Raw genomic sequence first — 19,358 nt, forward strand, 5'->3', positions numbered from 1 at the left:
AGAGAGAGAGAGAGAGAGAGAATTTATATGGTAGACTTAGTCTTGAAATGTATATATTCAGGCTATAGCTTTGCAGTTAGAGATTAACTTTAACAAAAACTTTTAATATATGAAGAAATCCAACATGAGAAGACCCCACAATTCATATGTCATGTCAATTACATTGAAGACTTTACTGGTTCATTACAAGGTCAAAGCTCACACTCAGTACGCACTGCTCAAAGAATGGCGAAACCAGTTTGACTTGGCAGAGTTCCAAGTTGATTGCAACTGTATTTTCACAAAATCAAAGTTTTAACTCGAGGGTTGAGCCCTGACAAACAGTCTCACTTGCTGAGTTCTGGGTCGATTGTTAAGTTGTCGGTCATTGTTACAAATAGCTAAATATTTATTTCTGCTCACAAAATCTTAAACCCTGAACCAGCACCACAGTTAAAACTATAAATATGATCTCATATGAAATCATCATATCAATAAAAAAAACCTTGTAGGAATTGAAATGACACCCAAGAGATACCTGTAAACTGCAATAAGAAATTTTTATACTTGTTGTGAAGTATTCACAATCTCAGTACCGGTTCCTTGCTCTTGAGCACCATGTCCAGGTCCGGCTCCAAGATTTTCTCTTGGTTGTTCTTGCCGCTGCCCGCCTCTATCATTTTGGTGATATGCAGATTGAAAATTTTGCCTAGCTCTCCATCTCAGGTATTCAACAAGCAAAGAATTTGTGCTGATTGCAATCCCGAACCCAGTGAAAGAGGAAAGAAGGACCGAGAGAATAGCATTTACTTTTAGCTGTAAATTAATTAAGAACAATGAACAAAAAAATCTCTGTAAGTAAAGAAAACTATAAGAATCAACGAGGACAGATATATTCAGGAATGAAACGATTTCTACTTACTATTGAGTAAAAGATATGAGCAAACATAATAACAATTGCAAACTGAAAGGAAGCATACGCCCAAATGTAACTCTTGCTCGCTGAAATCATCAAATAAAGAAAGCTGGTCATGTGCAGGACAGATTAGATTCTGCTGTCAAACTACAAAAGACCCAAAAAGGAAAAGAAAGCTGCAAAATATTCAGGCGGAGAGGTCATGAAGCTTGATTATTCGTGAAATAGTTCCTAACTTCTTATTAAGGAAAAGTAAAGTTGATGGTCCCCGGTAGAGCATGGATATCTAATGGGCTGTGGTGGAAGAACACATGGTATGATGTTGGATTTGTGTAGACCCCACAGAGTAAATGAAGGGTCAAATCTAAAGTGATAATGGCCCACAAACACTCAGGAGAAATAATGGCATGTAGGTGCTGCCCGAAGGGAGAGCTAATACGTTGGCTGAAGCTAGTCCATTGGTGCTGCCAGATATTGGGGACAGTTAAAGAGCAAATACTTAATAAGATTTGTTGGGGCACATAGTAGTATGAGCAATTGGCCACGAGATGGAACGGACAGGCGCCATGATATAGAGAGGGCAGCCAGGAAAAAAAATGAAAAAGGGCTGGCTTTGGTTGCACCTGGAGGTGAATGTGATAGCATGATGCTTCGGTTGGCTAGGATCTGTGATGGCCTCAATCAAACAATTCTCAGTGTGATGTGCAGCAACATTCAATAATTTATTTTTATTTAACGAAAGAAAGGTCTAACATTTTATTTAGAAAATAAAAAATAAAATATGGCCTTTGTTTTCTTAAAGGACAAGACGATGACGAGAATGGGGAACAAAAAGGCTAGTAAAATCTTACCCAATGTGGAAGCTATCATTGATGAAAGGAGGCCCAAAACACAAGAGAAAGGCAAAGAAATAGCAAGAGCACTGGTGCCCATATTAGAGACCTGCTTTCATTAGAATCAATAACGGGAATCACAAATAAATAGTCAAGAAAATAAAAACAAGCATGGAAATCAAAGCACAAAGTTGAATATATATGATGCCGGTAACAGCGACTGTGATAGAACATCCACTTCATGCATAGTAAAAATGACAAATTTGTTGTTTACCAGAAGTTGCTCCAAAAAGCAGAAATAGGCAAGCATGCTGACCATGACAAGAACTGGCACATCCTGCCAGACCCTGCGACAAATACCAAGATTATGATTACTCATTTAGAATACATGTGAATCACTAATGGATCCAATGTGGCTGTGATAGTTTTAGAATCACTAATTAGAATTCATGTGAATCACAAATACCAAGAATAGGCAAGCATGCTGATCACTAATGGAAAGTAGTCATAATTCTGACTCTGATTGTTTGCTCAGGGTTGGAAACTTGGTTAATTATTTACATAGATGTGACAAAGATTGGAATAGAAACGAGACTAAATGAACAAAGCTCAAATGTGGCTCCCCGCATACAATTTAGAAATAGAAATATAAGTTATAAGACAAAAAACCAATTTATGCACACAAAAGATATGGAAAAACAAACACAATGAGAGAACTGCTCGGCCAATGATTAAGATGCATGCTTTCACAACAAAGACTCCGTTTCTTTAGATGTAAAAATTGTTTCATTTTCATTTTTACAACATAAAACAAATTTTACGTCCATTTTACGGAGCAAAAATGGGAAGAAACGGAGCAAAAATGTAAAAGGAATGTTTTGACCAGGGAAACCATCGTGCATCAGAAATATATAATAACTGAGAATGGTATCATAGTGGATCGGAAATTCACAATTTTTGGATCTTCACACCTGTAGCGAGCAACTTCTCTTTGCCTAAATCCAATTCCGGGCTGTCTAATAGCAGTCTGAGCATTCTGTATTCTTAATAATGTTACTGGTAGATTTTGAACATCTTGCTTGCAAACATCGCATGTCTTGTTACCTTTAATGCTAAACCATTTCACTGCACACTCCTGGTGTGCAAGTGCAAGTTCACCTTTGCAGCTACATTCCAATTTAAGAGTCTCACCCCCCTCCCCAAGCTCAACCAAACAAATTCTGCACACTGCATCTTCTTCAGGAATATCTTCACCAGAATCTTCATTTGCTGTAACGAAATTTTTAACGAGAAGATTAGTTACAAAAAGTAATAAAATAAACCTAATCGAAGAACATGCCGCAAAATTCATTATTTATTTCTATAATGACTGTCATAATTGTAAGAATTCAGATTAGGTGACACAAACTTCAAGAACAAACAAGGATCAAGGAACATAATCTGGACAACAGTAGGTACATCTAAAGTAAATGTGAATGTTAAATCTATCAATCTGAAAAGCATGCCGAGAATATCTAAACTTATCCAACATTTACAACTAGGTGAAACCCAGCAAAACCATAGGCATACCAGTTTCTAAAGCCGGGTTATCATTTAGTGTGGCACAATCAACCACTGGAACACGTGGCGTTGTGGGAATTACACGGATCAGACCTCCCAAAGAATCCGTCCTCCTTAAACTTCTGCTTTTGACATTCACTGGAACTGATAGTGACCGTGTTATATGATGCTGAACTTCTGGTTTCTGTTAGAAAAGGATAAAATCACTTGAAAGACTTGAAAATACATATGGAATTTACTAGAAATCTTTTGAAGTATTATTTCATCTAATTGGAGTACGGTGTGAACATCATACAAATGTGGAATAAAATTCTCATAAAGATTTAGAACGCATTTAATCCTACATGAAATCCATGAAAAGATGATCGTCAGACCCGACAGAAGTAAAATTCAGGTTACAGAAATGTTCCATGCATATATGTTGAACTTCTGGCTTCATGCGTTAATGTGCATACAAATGAATGCAGATATATCGTTTCAAAAATCTACCAAAACCGACAGGAAATGACCAAAATGTTTTTATTGCCATCCCCACTGAAACGCATACAGAAACTGAAATGTATACTGAAACCAAAACCGGAACTGTATTAGCTGTATACAATACCAATCTGGGTTACACAATTATATTTATTAGATTTGCATGTGAAACGTTTTGTGTGTATTATATATAAATATCTATATAAATTACATGTTAAATTTGATATCTATGGAATTATCAGATATGCTCGATAGGACGACAATGACAGGTTCCAACGATTTTACAGGATTTCCAATGAAATTTCCATCCGAAACTGACAAGTTTCCATTTCCATCATGATCGAAATCCATACCGAGACTGAAACCTGAAACCTTGTGCAGATATTACGTGTGTTTCCCTTCTCAGACCTGGTAGCATGTCATTTTGTCTGATATAAGATTAGTAATAAAAAAAATTAACAAGTCTAGCCTGCAACTTGAGAGCAAGAATCTTCCACTAAGCCTAAGGGCTCTGTCCTCCTGCTCCTTAATCTCATTCATGTGCCAGCTCCAGCTTCTGGACCTCGTGTTCCTACGACCAACTATTGATCGTCGATTATCATTTCAATTAAGGTCAACTTCAACACAATCGACATTGTGCTATATGTAAATGTGGATACTTTATACTTCCAGTAAGGCTGTTGATCATTGCATAACAGGGTTCTTAGTTTCTTACCCTTCCCTAGATAGGCATCCTGTACCTGTTTCCACTAGTATTCTTGATTTATCAACAAATTCGTTAATTACCAATGTAACATGCATACATTATTTTTTACATTGTATTATGTAAATAATACAAGCAGGGGTTCGAGTCACGGAAAAGCCAGTCTGCAAAGCAGGAGTAAGGCTGCGTACATCTAGCCCTCCCCAGACCCCGCAATGGCTGGAGGCTCGTGCACTGGGACACCCTTTTATTATGTAAATACGTATATTTAGCTTCTTTAGCATTAATTTTGTAAAATTTCCTCATATATGCTCAGCTTCCTGAAATTTTGGGAACCACCACTTCCAGACCCCTGCTTTGTGACAATGTTACTTGGAAACGGATGCAGAATACAGCGAGGTTCCAGTGAGAGGATTATCCAAGTTCCAAATCATAACCCTATATCCATATCGGATCTGTATGGATCAGTATGTGACATATGGAAAAAGGCAAAAGAAAAAGATATGGATTTGCTGTATCCCAGCCATATCTTGCATTATGTTATTTTTTTTTAAATCGCACATATCTTGTATCCTTACCAGTGTCTTACACTGTTGAATCAGGTACTCCGCTTATTTTGAAGGATCCTGGTTTCACAAAAGTCTGTGTAATTAAGGTCTACAAGCATATACAGGTTTCTGCAATATCCAAAGCATCTATTGAACCTGTTATTCTCAGAAGACACTCACAAGAACCTCATTAAATGTTTCTACAACCATTTGACATAGATTTGCCACCGTGCAAAGTCTAATTAATAGGAAGCACTATTATTCAGCACTTGCATTTATCAGAAATCAATCATCAATGAGTAAAAAAGGCACTTACAACTGAATCAGACTGATCGACCACATGTCTCTCCTCTACAGATGTGGGGCCTGAATTTGCAACTGGTGTAACCGGCAGAGAGTATGTTCTTCTTGCTGATGTAGAGGAAAACACCTTGGTGAGAGAAAACGTCCTTGAAGTAGAAGGTTTATCCTTTGGTTCTTCCGATAATGGTGTCCCAGGTATGAGGAAAACAGTTTTTTCGTCCAGGGTCAAATTTTTAGTCTTAATGCTCCTCTGGGGAAGCAGATTTCTCATTGATGGTTTGCCTTTTACTGAAGATGGCCTTGGCGGCAAGCTTGCTCTTGCAGAACTAGGACTGGTTATAGAAGGAATATTTATTCTTGTCGAACTAGGGCATGGATTTTCCATGGACCTCGCAGGTATTTGTAAAGAGGAGAGGAGAGGTCGTCTTGTATGCTGACCTGATGACTTTTCTCCATTTTCTTCAGTTTTGTTACAGGTCTGCAAAAATTTTCAGTGCCCTCGGATAATGACAGCTAAAAAAGGGCATGAAACAATATACAACACCACCTTACTTGATCACAAATTAAAAAATGCAAGAATCAACAAAAACAAATTAGAAGGCCATGGCTAGAAGAGATGCTACAAAGATTTGAAGAGACCTACTAATACCCAGAATATTGGTTCAACAAAATTACCATTTAAAAGGTAAGCCAGTAGGAAAATAATGGGGTGACACCTGACATTCATAAAGCATGTCTCGTGTAAAATAAGCTCACTGATTACAACACCAAAATCATGATGGGTACATAGAAATTACCATTTAAAAGGTAAGCCACTAGGAAAATAAGGGGGGCAACATTCATAAAGCATGTTTCGCATAAAATAAGCACCTTGATTACAACACCAAAATCATGATCTCAATTCCAGGGGTTGGTTGTGCATAAATTTAATGAAGGTAAATATTGGATATTTTCTACAATTTCTAGATTAAGTTTACCATACCATATTCTACTTCGAAAACTGAGGAGCACAGAGTAGAAAATTACATGAGAGATTCAGCCAGGAGAAAACCAAAAGTCCAAAATAACCGAACATTGTAGGTAATATGCAGTTCGCACTTGTTTTTGTACTTTTGGTCCATACTAAAAAAACAAAACTCAAAGAAATCCTTTCCTCCTTCACTCAGTCTTTTTTTCTTCTTCTTTTTCGTGTGTGTGTGTGTGTGTGTGTGTGTGAGAGAGAGAGAGAGAGAGAGAGAGAGAGAGAGAGAGAGAGAGAGAGTGATAGAGAGAGAGAGAGGGAGAGAGAGATAGAGAGCTGGGATCGAACTAATGACCTTAAGGCTATGATGCACAAGATCATGCAATTGTGCTACAGGCTAGATCACCGTTAAAATATTTCTAGTCGATGATCAGATCATCAACACGTATTAGAAAACAAAAATGTTTCACCCATAGATTGAAACAATTGCTATGAGCTCGAGAAAAGGGTTTGCGACATACGATAAAGAAAATAAGAAGGAAAATGTTCTCCCTAACATACATAGTCATAGTTTCTAAAGACATTACCAAAGTTTCATGCTGGTAAGTTTTGCAGGTCCAGAACCATGAAAGGAATCAACATTCAAAGGATCACATTGAATTCTACAAGCTTGCAAAAAATTAACACAATAGGTGGAAAAAACATGAACAATCCATCACTGAGGATGCAAAGAAAATGGGACTACAAAATGAGCCCCTGCTTCTCTAACAATAACAATGGTAACCAGTTCACTGGCTGAATTCCAAAATTCATGAGAAGAAAAAAAAAATACCCAGAGAAATTTAGTTTTAAGGTGTTGGATACATTTTTCTTTTCATTTTGATGGTCTGATCAGGGAAATTTTACCTGTCGAGCGTGAACAGCTGGTCACCTTTTTTGTTAAGTTTAACTCTGTTTTTAGGCCCCAAAGGTCCTATGATCAGACTGTCTTTAGGCACTATGCCCCATCCATGGTGTAGCCAAACATATGAACAGTCTGAATCGTACTTACATGTTCCACATCTATCGGATTAAGGATACCACCGAAAAGAAAGAAAATGGTGACTAACACTGGATACTTTCCCATCTAAATATATCTGCTCATATCAGCATTTTTCATTGACAAAATGACACATTAAGCTCTCAAGCCAGAATTCATCAGTACAGAATAAATGGGTTTCCCCAGCTAACATTTTTTTGAAATTTCCCAACCCCAGTACATAGTAAACAATATAAATTTTCCCATACAACTTGATTCACCATTAAAATTTCAAGAGAGGAAGGGTAAATGATGCAAGCTTCGACGGATTGAACTTTCTAACAAAACCTTGTAACAATCACCACAGAACTTAATCAAAATCAAAATGCATATCATAAAACTAAACCCCATGATAGCTACCGAAATATTGTTGTGGGTATCATAGTAGCGGTGTGCTTGTCATTTCATCAATAAGATAGGGGTATTCTTGAATGGAAAAAAAAATGGTTATTACTGGGGTCTTGCATATGTGGCAGAATATGGAGGGCTGTTAGGGACCCTCAACCAGGTGTGTCTTCCTAGCAGCTCTCTTTGCTAAATAATAAAACCAAACATCTAACGATCATATCCTAAAAGAACAAAGAAACCGTTTTTTATTTCAAATTTCAGAGGAAGAAAACACTAAATAAACAGTGAAATTCACCTGAAAAAATTCTGTATTAATGAAGAAAAGACAAACCTCAGCTAATTGTCAACAGGGATGCCCTTATAAATTAAAAAATAATAATAATGAAATTGACAGATTCTGAAGCTGTGCGAATAATGAAAAAGCAAAAAAAAAAAAAAAAAATTTGAAATTTCAAGATTTCAGATCATGTAAAACTAAATAAACAGAAAAACACATCTGCATCACTAAGTTTTCTACCTGAGAAGAACAACACAAACACCTTAGATCTTCAGCAAGGACACAAAAAAAAAAACGTTATTTTTACAAATTTCATAATAAGAATTTGTGAACAAAAAAAACTGATTTAGAAGCTCTAAGCACAACTATCTCTTTTGATCGGATCAAGTAAGCAAAAGAAAATCAAATTCCCAACAATATTGTTAATATAACAAAAAATAAAGGGAAATGGTATCTAAAGTTCTAAAATTTCAGATCATAAAATACTAATTGTACATCAAAATACATCTGGATCGGAAAAATCTCCACTACAGGAAAAAAAAAACACAGAACATCCACTGAAATCCGAAACTCATGAAATTAACCGAAAATTTACCTCTCGATCGGTAAAATCGAGCTTTGTTTCTTCGGCTGGTTGCGATTCAGCTCCCGAACTCTCCATTAAGCTTCAAAATTTTGATTTGTCTTAAAATTTAAGGCTAAGAACCCTAGTTATTCGAGGTTTTTGAAAGGGAATGAAAAAAAAAACCCTCTATTTTCGAGGTTTTCGAACAGTTACAAATACAGAATAAAAACACTCTATCGCGGGGAAGACGCTTGTCGTACGTGAAAATTAAATTAGGCGTCTTTTGATAATTTAACTCGGGCGATAATAAATTCGCACACTCTGTAGGATAATTCGCGCCCTTTAACGTTAAAAAGCGTTAAGTCTGCCGCATATTCTCCTTTTCAGTGGTGCGAATTATTCTACAGGGGGTGCGAATTTATTTTGGTCCTTTAACTAATAAAATACCCGCCAATTTGATTTGTGGTGTTCACTGGTCACAGAGCTACGAAAATTCGAGCTAATGTAGGCACAGCAGTGGACGGCCTGGATCGAACAAAAAGTGGGCCCAGCTTTGGACGGACTGGATCGGTTTGTAGTGGGCCCCATTTAAATACATTAAGTGCGAGGTGGCCCCAATTAAACGGATTAAGTGCGAACCTGGCTGTATTATAATGAGTCTGCGTATCCCTCTACCCTTCCATTACGCCTTTACCAATAAAATTAAAAGAAATATAACTGATCAGACTTGTAGGACGTTCTCAACCGTCTGATCAGAAGACTTGAATGTGGCCTTTCCCTTTAGTTTTCTAAAGCGATTCACTTGGAGACACTGACAGAGAAGTTGGATCGTCCACTGACTCAATTTTGAGAACACATCATCTTCATTCTTGGGCCCACCAAATAAACTATCTCGATCATTAAGCTGGGGTAGGCCCAACTGCTACATCTCATGGGTATTCTGAGATAGGGGTGCAACTCATGTCAGGTTCAACCCGATTTTCAGGTGGGTTGGTTTGAATATTTTCGGGTTGGGATGGGTTGGGTTGCGGGTTGGGAATTTATAACTCGATTGGAAGTTAGGTTTGGTCGGGTTGGGATATCAGGCAAGCAACCCGAATTGTAACCCGACCATTTTTTGCTGACTTTTTTTTACCGGATTTTAGTAATATTTACGGTTTAGTGAAGACTTTTGGAGAAATTCACAGAGACAAATACGGCTCTTTTTGTCTTTCCCAAAAAGGACAATTAAGCTTCATAGTGATTGATACTCCGTGCCTTATACACACGCCGTCTTATGTACTGTTTCTAAAATTTTAAATTACAGAATGCCACTTGCACTATCGTTAGTGTTCAATCTACATTTATGCACCTAATTTATGACTTTCTATATTAGATCCATTAGTTTCTTAACTAGAAACTAGTGCATCGATATATCATTGACCCACCATTTATGACTTTCTATATTGGATCCATTGGTGTCTCAATTAGAAGAATCATACGACATCCGTGCATATTTTCGGAGGAAAAATGCTGATAGCAGAGGTACAAGTGAGGTCTACATATTTAGATGGTCCAAGCACGATTCAATATAGAAATCAGGTTGGGTTGAACCCCGCCGGGTTGGAACTCATGTTGGGTTGGGTTGGGTTGGAAAATTGGGTTGGGGCGGCTAACCCGACCCAACCTTACCCGAGTTGCACCCCTATTCTTAGATGAGCAGGCTTGCAACATCTTCCCCTCTCCCCACATAAATTTTCATATTACAAGTGTCAGCCCATCGTGGGTCCACTGTGTACATGCTATGGTTTAGAAGTCCATGCCCATCATGTAGGCCCCACCGTGTATGATATTTAGCAATTTGTAGCCATGGATCAGATACTTAAGATCATGCAATAAATGCTATTTTTATGCACTGATCCATCCACACTGGAGCATTGGTTGGGTCGACGAGGCACTATAATGCAAGTTTATGTCAAATGATGCGAGTCGCATTGTATTTAAAAAATAAAAAATAAAAAAAACACTAACTTATGTGCATAAAGGAACTCCTACTTGGGGTGTGCCACTGCGGGGAACTCGAGTAGATTCCTGTGTATGATGAAAGTGCAGCTACTAGACTGGGATAAAATATGGGTAATTTTCTTTTTTTTCACTTAACATTCCTCTTCATTCGAGAGAGAAATGATATCGGCACTGCAATGTTTTAATAAGATGCGCAAAGTATCTTGTCGTTTAGTATTTAAAGGGCTTGAAAAACCATTCTGAGAACTGTAATATCCTTCTAATAGCCCCCTTTGAATACTAAACTACAAGGCAGTGTTGATATCATCTCCCTTATTTGAAAGTAGAAAAATAAATTTGAGAAATACTATTGGTACGGGACCCGTGAGGCCGTAAGCCTGTAAGCCTGTAACACATCAGTTGTGTGCACTGGGCTCATCCATTATGACCAGGATTAAATAAAATTATTGTCAAGGTATCAAGACATTATCACAAAGATTATAAAATTACCGGAATGATGAATTCGCCCACTTCGCTAACCTTCCCCGCCAAGATGGCTAACCCTTGGGAATTAACAGACGTCTCTGCCACTGCATTGGCGCATTACCAATTTACCATTCGCCTCTACGATAATTTCGGCGGCAAATTGAGTAATTTCTCCAGTCACGTGACTGGAAATCCTAAACTTGAGTCTCACTTAAGCAAATGTATTTGTTTTTGGTAATTAAGTGTAAAGACAGGGGTATTTTTGTACATTTTCTTATACATACATAGACCTCGGACCAGAACGTGTAGAGGGAGGGAGAGAAGCGCAGACACTCCCTGAAGAAGAGAAAGCTTCAAAATCGTAACTCGTAAGTCAAGATTTTCGACTTTCTTCTCTCATTTTTCTTATTCCTAATTCCTAATATCCTTTTTCTATACTTTCAAATTTCTGTTATTTTTTAGAATGTTTTGTTACATCCTTGAATTAATTTCCACTGGGAAATCTACAAAACTCAATATATTTTTCTCGTGTTGTTCAAAGTTCTGCTGATTTTTTTCCTCGGAGAAGATCTATGCTTTTCTTCTTTTATGTTGATTTAGTTTGCCCTAGATTCCTCGGAGAAGATGTATTATTTTCTTATTCTATGTTGATTTCATAGATAACCTCAAAGATTTTCTTAATTCAGTCTGGCTTTATAAGCTGTTATTTTTCAGAAAATTCCATGGAGAATTTCTTAGTTGGTAGTTGGCAAGATTATGTCAGTTTTTACGTAGCTAGTAGTTAGCAAGACTCTATTAGTTATTAGTTGTTCTTCATTGGACCATATCAAATGAGAGAAAGTAATAAAGTTTCTATAAATTCTTTTTTTTTTTTTGCGTATTTATTTTTTGATATTTATCTAATCAAGTATGCAGGATTGAAGGTATTGGATGGACATCCCATTTGTGTCTTTTGCCAGGTCTTTTACCAGGAGGAATCTTGTAACAGATGCACATGTGTTTCTGCAGTTTCAAGTGATTGCAACCCCGAAAAAAATAAAGCACTGCTGTTATCGTTTCTCAGCAGGTATAAACTTCTCAGTGCTTTTATTTATTCCAATTTTTGGGAAATTTGCTTTTCCATGGTAGCTAAACCAAATGGCTTCATTTATGATAACTACTTTGTGGAACTTATGCATTTTTTGGGATAAGGTTGTGATTGTCTATGTTGGGCATGTACACTTTTTCAAAATTTTCCTATATTAAATGTTTTTTTCTGGTGGAACTTCTATGCATTTAGCATCCTATGATGCTCTATGTGCTGTGTTGTTTGGAAACAATCTGGATGTAATGAAATAAAAAGAAAAATGGACACAGCATTCTTATATTTATAACATGCTACTCGTTTTTTTTTAACTTAGTGAGCAGAGGTTCTATTTGTATGTAGAAAAAAGTTTAGATGTGCTGATTGTTCAGGCATACCCTTGAAGGAAAACCTAACCATCTATTGGGGCTAACTAAAGAAGATTGTGTATCTAAAAGTTAGAGAGAATACATTTCAGTGATTAATATTTCTGCGTATCTAAGCTTTTGAGGCTTCTGTAATGTATGAACTCTTTTTCTCCAGCAATATATCTCCTGCTCCAAATCACTCTTTCCCCTTAGCTCCTAATTTTTCTTCTCAAATTCTTATCCAAAAAATCAGTGGAAATTTCTTACAAGAATCATAACAATTTCAAGAAATTGTATTACTTGAAAACCCAAATTGACGAAGAGAATTTTCGGTGACTACAATAAGGATCAGATTGAAACTTGAACAATATTAAATTTCTCAAAGTAATTTGTTTAATCTGACTGCAAATCTATGCTTATTCTAAATCAAGAAGAAGAGAATCACTGATCTGGTAGCATCACACCACATAAGCCTTGTACAATCACTCTAAATAAAAATTCCTAGGCAGCAAATCCAAATAAGAAGAAACTTGAGTTTGTAAACATGATATTGTCTTACCACAATTAACATTATTATTCTTTATTGCATATTTGCGTCGAAAATATAGTTTCAACTTTCAATTCATGACGATGCGTTCTAAGACAAGAAACCTTCCTTGAGAATCTTTGAGGAAGCATGAAATCTACTGACCTTGTGTAGGAACTGAAAGCATATTGTTTTATGACGTCAGTTCTTCCAATTGATCCGTCTTGCAGGATTGAAGGGTAATCTTGCCATTTCTTCAATGAAGTCTTATAGGTTGTCAGAGCTGAATCAGATTGAACTTGATGGCCTCAAGGCTCGTCCTCGTATTGATTTCTCTTCCATTTTTAGTGTGGTGAGTTTCTTCTTTTCTTGTTCTCCTTCCCAAAAAGTGTGATCCTTGTAACAACTTGTAAACTTATATCCTTATTTTAAGGGAACCATGATATTAAACCAAGTACATCCCTGATTGATATGTGCACCTTCTTTTGTATCAGGTAAACCCAATTGTCGAAGACGTACGCACTAGAGGCGATGCTGCAGTTATAGAGTTGGTGCTTCTTTGATATGCTCTCATATATTTTGTTTTCTCTGCCTTCCTTCAATGCTTAGGATGCCTGTCATACAGCAGCTTTGTAGTTATGAGATCCCTTACGTTTTCTGTAGTTATACTGCACGCTTTGACAAAGTTGTACTGGATAAAATAGTTGAACTTGTTGCAGATCTTCCGGATCCAGAGGTAGGCCACTTTGCACTGTCTAACTAGTTTCTGCATCAAGATACACTTATATATTAACTGTGAGTATTTTTAGAATCGCAAAAACATGTATCCTGTGGATATAATGCTTTCCAAGTTGCAACCCTTTTGTCGAACCATATCCTTGATGATTAGGAATTCCTCCTTTGGTTGAAGTTGTGTTTATCAGCTAAGCTTTTCATATTTCTCACATATGGATTAACTTATTTCTTTCCAAATCCTACCTTGAAGACATCCTTTGGAAGAGCTAAGTTTAAGACACAAATTGGTTAACAAGTTCTTGAAAATGTGCAAATGGCTTCAAGTTCTTCTTTCTATTGATATACACTCCATTTTTTGCCTGCCTTTTTTTCACAACATTAAGTAGTGCATTCTTGGATACCCTGCATAAAGAAAAAGTATTGCATTCCTGAACCTAGAGAAAAAGTATTGCATTCCTGAATCTAGATTATGAATTACTCAAAAACTTTTTGTGATGAAACAACATGCCCATATGACCCCAAAAAATACATTGTTGTGCGTAATTTCATGGTTGTATGTATGTACTGGAATGAACATTATCTTGTGTTGTGGGTATGAGGCCCTACTTTATGAATATTTGAAATGCATCTTATCTTGTTTTTTTTTTAATGGTAATCTTATCATGTTTTTTTACTCGTTTATTTCTTCAAAAATATATACATTGCTATGATACACCTGAGCACAAATGCTAGTCATTCAAATTTTCAGCGCTAGGTCTTGTTCCTGATGTTCTGGTAGATGCATTCTTTATTGTTTGCAAGGCTAAAAAACATATCTTTTGTTGCCATGTTGCAGCTTGATCCATCTGTAAGAGAAGCATTTGATGTGGCATATGACAATATATATGCATTTCATCTTGCACAAAGGGCTCCCGTGAGAGATGTTGAGAACATGAAAGTAAGTAGTTAGTTCAAACAAGTTTCTTACAATTGACTTATGTTGTAACCCATGGATTTTGTGTGATGGTATCTGGATAGGGTGTTAAATGCAAAAGGATAGCAAGGTGCATTGCTTCTGTTGGTCTTTATGTTCCTGGGGGAACTGCAGTTTTACCTTCAACCGCTTTGATGCTTGCAGTGGTATGTTGGTCCACCTTAATCAAGCAGATCAATTTTGCTGTTTCAGCATACTGTAATATTTTTCCTTTTAGGGCACGTTTGGCTACCATGAATTTTTTTTCATAATAAACTAGTGTCTCCAAGTGGTGAGAGAGGGGTAGGCAGCTGAAGTGGCCTAAAATGAGGAAACTAGTGTCTCCAAGTGCTGAGAAGTGGTTAAAAATCAGGAAACAAAAAACTCTACTCAACATAGGATTGCCTTTTTCCTGATTTCTAGCTACTTCTCCCCCTCATCTTAATCGTGGCCTCTCAAACCTCTTTCCTTCTACCACCCGCCTACACCTCTCTCACCAATTGTAGACACTAATTTATCATGAAATAAAATTCCTGGCTGCCAAACATGGCCTTAATGTTGATGATTCTAGGTGATCAGATCTGGTTGACATTTGTTTTCTTTTGTGAACCAGCCTGCACAGATTGCTGGGTGCAAAACTGTTGTTCTCGCAACTCCTCCGAGTCGTGATGGTAGTATCTGCAAGGTATTTGTATTCTGTGGGAAACGTTACTCTCATTACTCTTTGTACATCCAAAGTAACATATTCTTCTTTGTAGGAAGTACTTTATTGTGCCAAGAAAGCTGGTGTAACACATATTCTAAAAGCAGGGGGAGCTCAGGTATGAAAGTTTTTAGTCTTTAATTTTTATTGCTACACAGTGTTGAATTTTTCTGTGGTCTTTGCTTTTGGTGATCAAAAGATTTTGTGCTTTCCAGGCCATTTCAGCCATGGGTTGGGGGACTGCTGCTTGTCCCAAGGTACGAGTTTCCTGTCATATGATGTCTTACACTTGTGCGCACGCTAACTGTGGCTATATATTTTCTGAATGGGAATAATTTTTTACTACTAATTTATGATTATGTATTGATGTTTTGTGATTTGATTGCTCTGACTGTTAGATAAGTTGGCTGTTGAAATAAAAATCTCATGCATATCTAGTACTCCACACAATTTTAAGTAAGGAGACAGTACCAGAAAAGTTGTTAGCAAGCACCCACACCAAGCTTGTTTTACTGATGTATAGTTGTGAATGTGTTATGTTTTGTTGATCCTGTAGTTATTTCTATATCATCTTTTAAAAGCATTGCATGCATTCCAAATATGTTTGGAGGCTTGGAACCTAGCCTAAATAGTAATTTCTTCATATGCATATGTAGGGGAACAATTGTTGCTTGTCTCGTGATTTTCCAAAATATAAAGGGTGCTGGAAACGAGAAGGATTAATGTCCACCAATTTTCTACTCCCATGCACCCACACAAAAAACTGATTTCTTTATTCCAGTTGCTCTCAAGCACTCACAAAAATTCAGTGAAGAAATCAACATGAAAACACAAAAGTTAATAGAGTCTTATAACTTGGAAAAGTTTAAAAGCCTTTCATGCATCTCATGTATGCTTTGAGGTTTAGAACCTGGCCCAGACATAGTCATTTTTTCATATGCACAGAAGAAACTCATAGAGAGACCTATCTTGAATATCCTGTTCTTGTATTAAATTTAACATTGCACATATTCATACACATTCTGGCACTTGGAGTATCTGGGTTTCTATATGCTCTTGCTGCTACATGCTTCAATATCTTAGATTTTTCATAGCTGACTTCTATCTAAACAATCAATTTAAGGAATATCTATTGATTTTTTATTATGTGTAGGTAGAAAAAATTTTTGGGCCTGGAAATCAATATGTTACTGCTGCCAAAATGATTCTCCAGGTACACTTAATGTTCCTTCTATGTATACTCTGTTCCTTCTATGTGCATTCTCATCCTGTCTCTTTTGGTTTTGTTGCAGAACAGTGAAGCCATGGTTTCCATTGACATGCCTGCCGGTCCGTCAGAAGTTCTGGTCATTGCTGACAAAGATTCCAGCCCAGTTCATATAGCTGCAGATTTACTCTCCCAGGTGTCAGTTGCCATCTTTTTTATTATTTTTCTATAGTCCAGTTGGCATCTGACTTTTGCTTTCTTGAGCTGCATTTGCTTTCACCATACTCTCAATGTCTTGGGAATTTCTCAGCAAGGGAAAAAGCTTGGGAGATTTTAAAGCTGTTTTTTTTTTAGGTTTATATCATGAAAAAACTTGGAAATAAAAGCTATTTAAAAATATACTTTTCACTTGTGCTTCTTATCTTTTAATTTATGCATTATACTTTTTAATTATAGCGGATTGTTATCAAAATTTTCTTTTTTATAAAAACAAAACATTTTTTGCAATATTTTGGCAAAAAAAATTCTCTTTTCATTGCTTGCATAATCCTTGAAAATGACTGCTGATTTTTCAGGCGGAACATGGTCCAGACAGTCAGGTTGTTCTTGTGCTTGCAGGGGATGGTATAGATGTGGGTGCAATTGAGGCAGAAATCAGCAAGCAATGTGAAGCCCTTCCACGGGGAGAGTTTGCTTCGGAAGCATTAAGCCACAGTTTTATCATGTTTGCCCGAGATATGATCGAGGTTTCTTTTTCTTTCTTTTTTTCACTAATTTGCATGTTCAACCCTTTGAGCGAAATGTGGATCACCACCTTCTTCACTCATGTAGAAAGTTGGAGAAGAGTAGATAGGTTAATTAAGGCAGATATTGTTGGTTGTTGATTCTGTAATTATTGTTAATTGAGACTGATAGATATCTTTAGCACTCCCGCTTCTAAATTTTCTTAAAAAATAAAGAATTTGCCAGCCTGGAACATTTAGGCAATGCATTTTTAACCAGTTTAGAAATATCTAATTTTTTTATCTAGAAGATTGACTATTTTGAATATTTCAGGCCATCTCCTTTTCAAACTTATATGCACCTGAGCATCTGATCATCAACGTCGAAGATGCAGAGAAATGGGAGGGTTTCATTGAGAACGCAGGTAGTGTATTCGGTCCACTTCTTTAAATTACTGCACAACTTCCTGTCAATGCCGTTCTTATCACAATCACTGTCTATTGTTTGCCTTTATTAATTTTTGTGTATTGTTTGCTTTCATTATTTTTCCATCATTCCTTCAGTACAAATTTGATATTCCCATTCCTTTTTCCATAAAAGCTCCTATTTAATGAACACATTTCTGACTGATTGCCAATAGCTTTTTTGGGAATCATAACAACATTTAGGCCGTGTTTGCCAGCCGTGAAAGTTTTGTCCATGGAATATTAGTTTATAAAATAGTAGGAGACGGACACGTAGGGTGAGAGAAGGCGAGAAATGAAAGGGCCTAAATGTGGAGAGGGTGAGAAGTAGCTGAAAAATAAGGAAAATGAAAAACTCAGCTCAAATTTTATTTTCCTTATTTTTCAGCCACTCCGCACCATCTCTTCACTCATTTCCTCTCAATTCTCTCCCTCTCCTACTCTCTCTCAGCACTTGATAAGCCAATATTCCATGGAAAAAAAATTCTCAGTTGCTAAACATGGCCTTAACTTCTAATCAGACAAGTGTAAAAGGAATGCAGATATCATTTTCCTTTATGTAGCATAGGTCTTTGTTGACTGCTAAAATATGAATTGCCATTGTAGGTTCTGTGTTTTTGGGACAGTGGACTCCGGAGAGCGTCGGGGATTATGCAAGCGGGACAAACCATGTTCTTCCGACGTACGGTTATGCAAGGATGTATAGTGGGGTGTCTCTGGACTCCTTCCTCAAATACATGACAGTTCAGTCTCTCACAGAGGAAGGGCTGAGAAATCTTGGGCCATATGTTGCCAAAATGGCTGAGGTTGAAGGACTTGAAGCCCACAAGAGGGCTGTCACCCTTAGGCTACAAGATATTGAAGCAAGTCTATACAAATAAACAGATTATTTATTATTATTTTTATTTCAGGAATGATCCCATCAAGTTCAGGATCTGTACTTTATTTGAAGAAGGCTGTTTAAGTTAAAGCAGTTTTGTTGTGCTGAGTGCTGACCTTTATAATTCTTGTTTGAAATTTTGTATTGGAAAGTGTGTTTTTTTACTTAGACCCTGTTTGGATTGCAAGAAAAATATTTCTGATGGAATTTTTTTCTACCATTTTCTACAACTGCTTTGGGGCCCATCATTTTATACCAAGTTTTGATGTGGTTGGACCCACCATCTCCACACAAACCCCACCATTTTACACCTATCCGTGGGCCCACCATATCCCTGTGGAAGGAGGCTATCATTTTACACCATGTTTTGTCGTTTTGATAGGCGTAGGTCTCCCCCGACTCTACCCAAATCCATGCATCGAGTGCGGCCCACAATTTTACCTCATGTTTTGATGAGGGTGGGCCCATCATCTTGTTCAATGACACCTAATCAAAGAGTTTCATTCCTTCTGTGGGCCCACCCATTGGAAATCCCTTTGAAATTTGAATCACCAAACATGCAGTTCCAAATTAACTTTTGCCGCAAATATTTTCCCCTTGAAAAAATATGTCCGGGCACAATCCAATCTGGCATTGTAAGGTCCTGTAAATGGACGGTCAAAATCACTCAATCTAACCATCTCGGCCAGTCGGGCTCTATTTTCATTTTTTGTTCGAGTA

At 37.0% G+C, this 19,358-nt stretch overlaps 2 protein-coding genes across 7 annotated transcripts; one reads left to right on the plus strand and one right to left on the minus strand.

Annotated features, from left to right (window-relative positions):
* Positions 1–88: 88 nt before the first annotated feature.
* LOC143854457 (uncharacterized) lies at positions 89–8,810 on the minus strand. 2 transcript variants are annotated; one of them, XM_077364446.1, is made up of 9 exons: positions 8,579–8,810; positions 5,333–5,797; positions 3,298–3,472; positions 2,700–2,997; positions 2,003–2,075; positions 1,747–1,837; positions 902–981; positions 518–795; positions 89–415 (listed from the first exon to the last, which is right to left on the minus strand). In XM_077364446.1, exons 1-8 carry the CDS (start codon positions 8,642–8,644, stop codon positions 541–543), a joined length of 1,503 nt encoding a protein of 500 aa, XP_077220561.1. In that variant the 5' UTR covers positions 8,645–8,810; the 3' UTR covers positions 89–415; positions 518–540. The 2 variants fall into 2 exon arrangements, with proteins under 2 accessions (XP_077220561.1, XP_077220560.1); XM_077364445.1 differs by having other exon boundaries at positions 89–795; positions 8,579–8,809.
* Positions 8,811–11,277: 2,467 nt separating this feature from the next.
* Positions 11,278–18,806, plus strand: LOC143854788 (histidinol dehydrogenase, chloroplastic). 5 transcript variants are annotated; one of them, XM_077364902.1, is made up of 16 exons: positions 11,335–11,385; positions 11,926–11,940; positions 12,026–12,083; positions 13,205–13,326; positions 13,469–13,521; positions 13,638–13,710; positions 14,545–14,646; positions 14,727–14,828; positions 15,275–15,346; positions 15,420–15,482; positions 15,580–15,621; positions 16,518–16,577; positions 16,657–16,767; positions 17,147–17,317; positions 17,628–17,718; positions 18,365–18,806. In XM_077364902.1, the coding sequence occupies exons 4-16, from the start codon at positions 13,234–13,236 to the stop codon at positions 18,637–18,639; spliced, it is 1,308 nt and encodes a 435-aa protein (XP_077221017.1). In that variant the 5' UTR covers positions 11,335–11,385; positions 11,926–11,940; positions 12,026–12,083; positions 13,205–13,233; the 3' UTR covers positions 18,640–18,806. The 5 variants fall into 5 exon arrangements, with proteins under 5 accessions (XP_077221015.1, XP_077221014.1, XP_077221016.1 ...); XM_077364900.1 differs by lacking the exon at positions 11,926–11,940 and having other exon boundaries at positions 11,278–11,385; positions 11,977–12,083; XM_077364899.1 differs by having other exon boundaries at positions 11,307–11,385; positions 11,926–12,083.
* The last annotated feature ends 552 nt before the right edge of the window (positions 18,807–19,358 follow it).

This window comes from Tasmannia lanceolata, unplaced genomic scaffold (assembly GCF_043159265.1).
Source record: "Tasmannia lanceolata isolate RefF3 unplaced genomic scaffold, GAP_Taslan_0.1 ptg000020l, whole genome shotgun sequence".
In the NCBI taxonomy this organism is placed as follows: domain Eukaryota; kingdom Viridiplantae; phylum Streptophyta; class Magnoliopsida; order Canellales; family Winteraceae; genus Tasmannia; species Tasmannia lanceolata.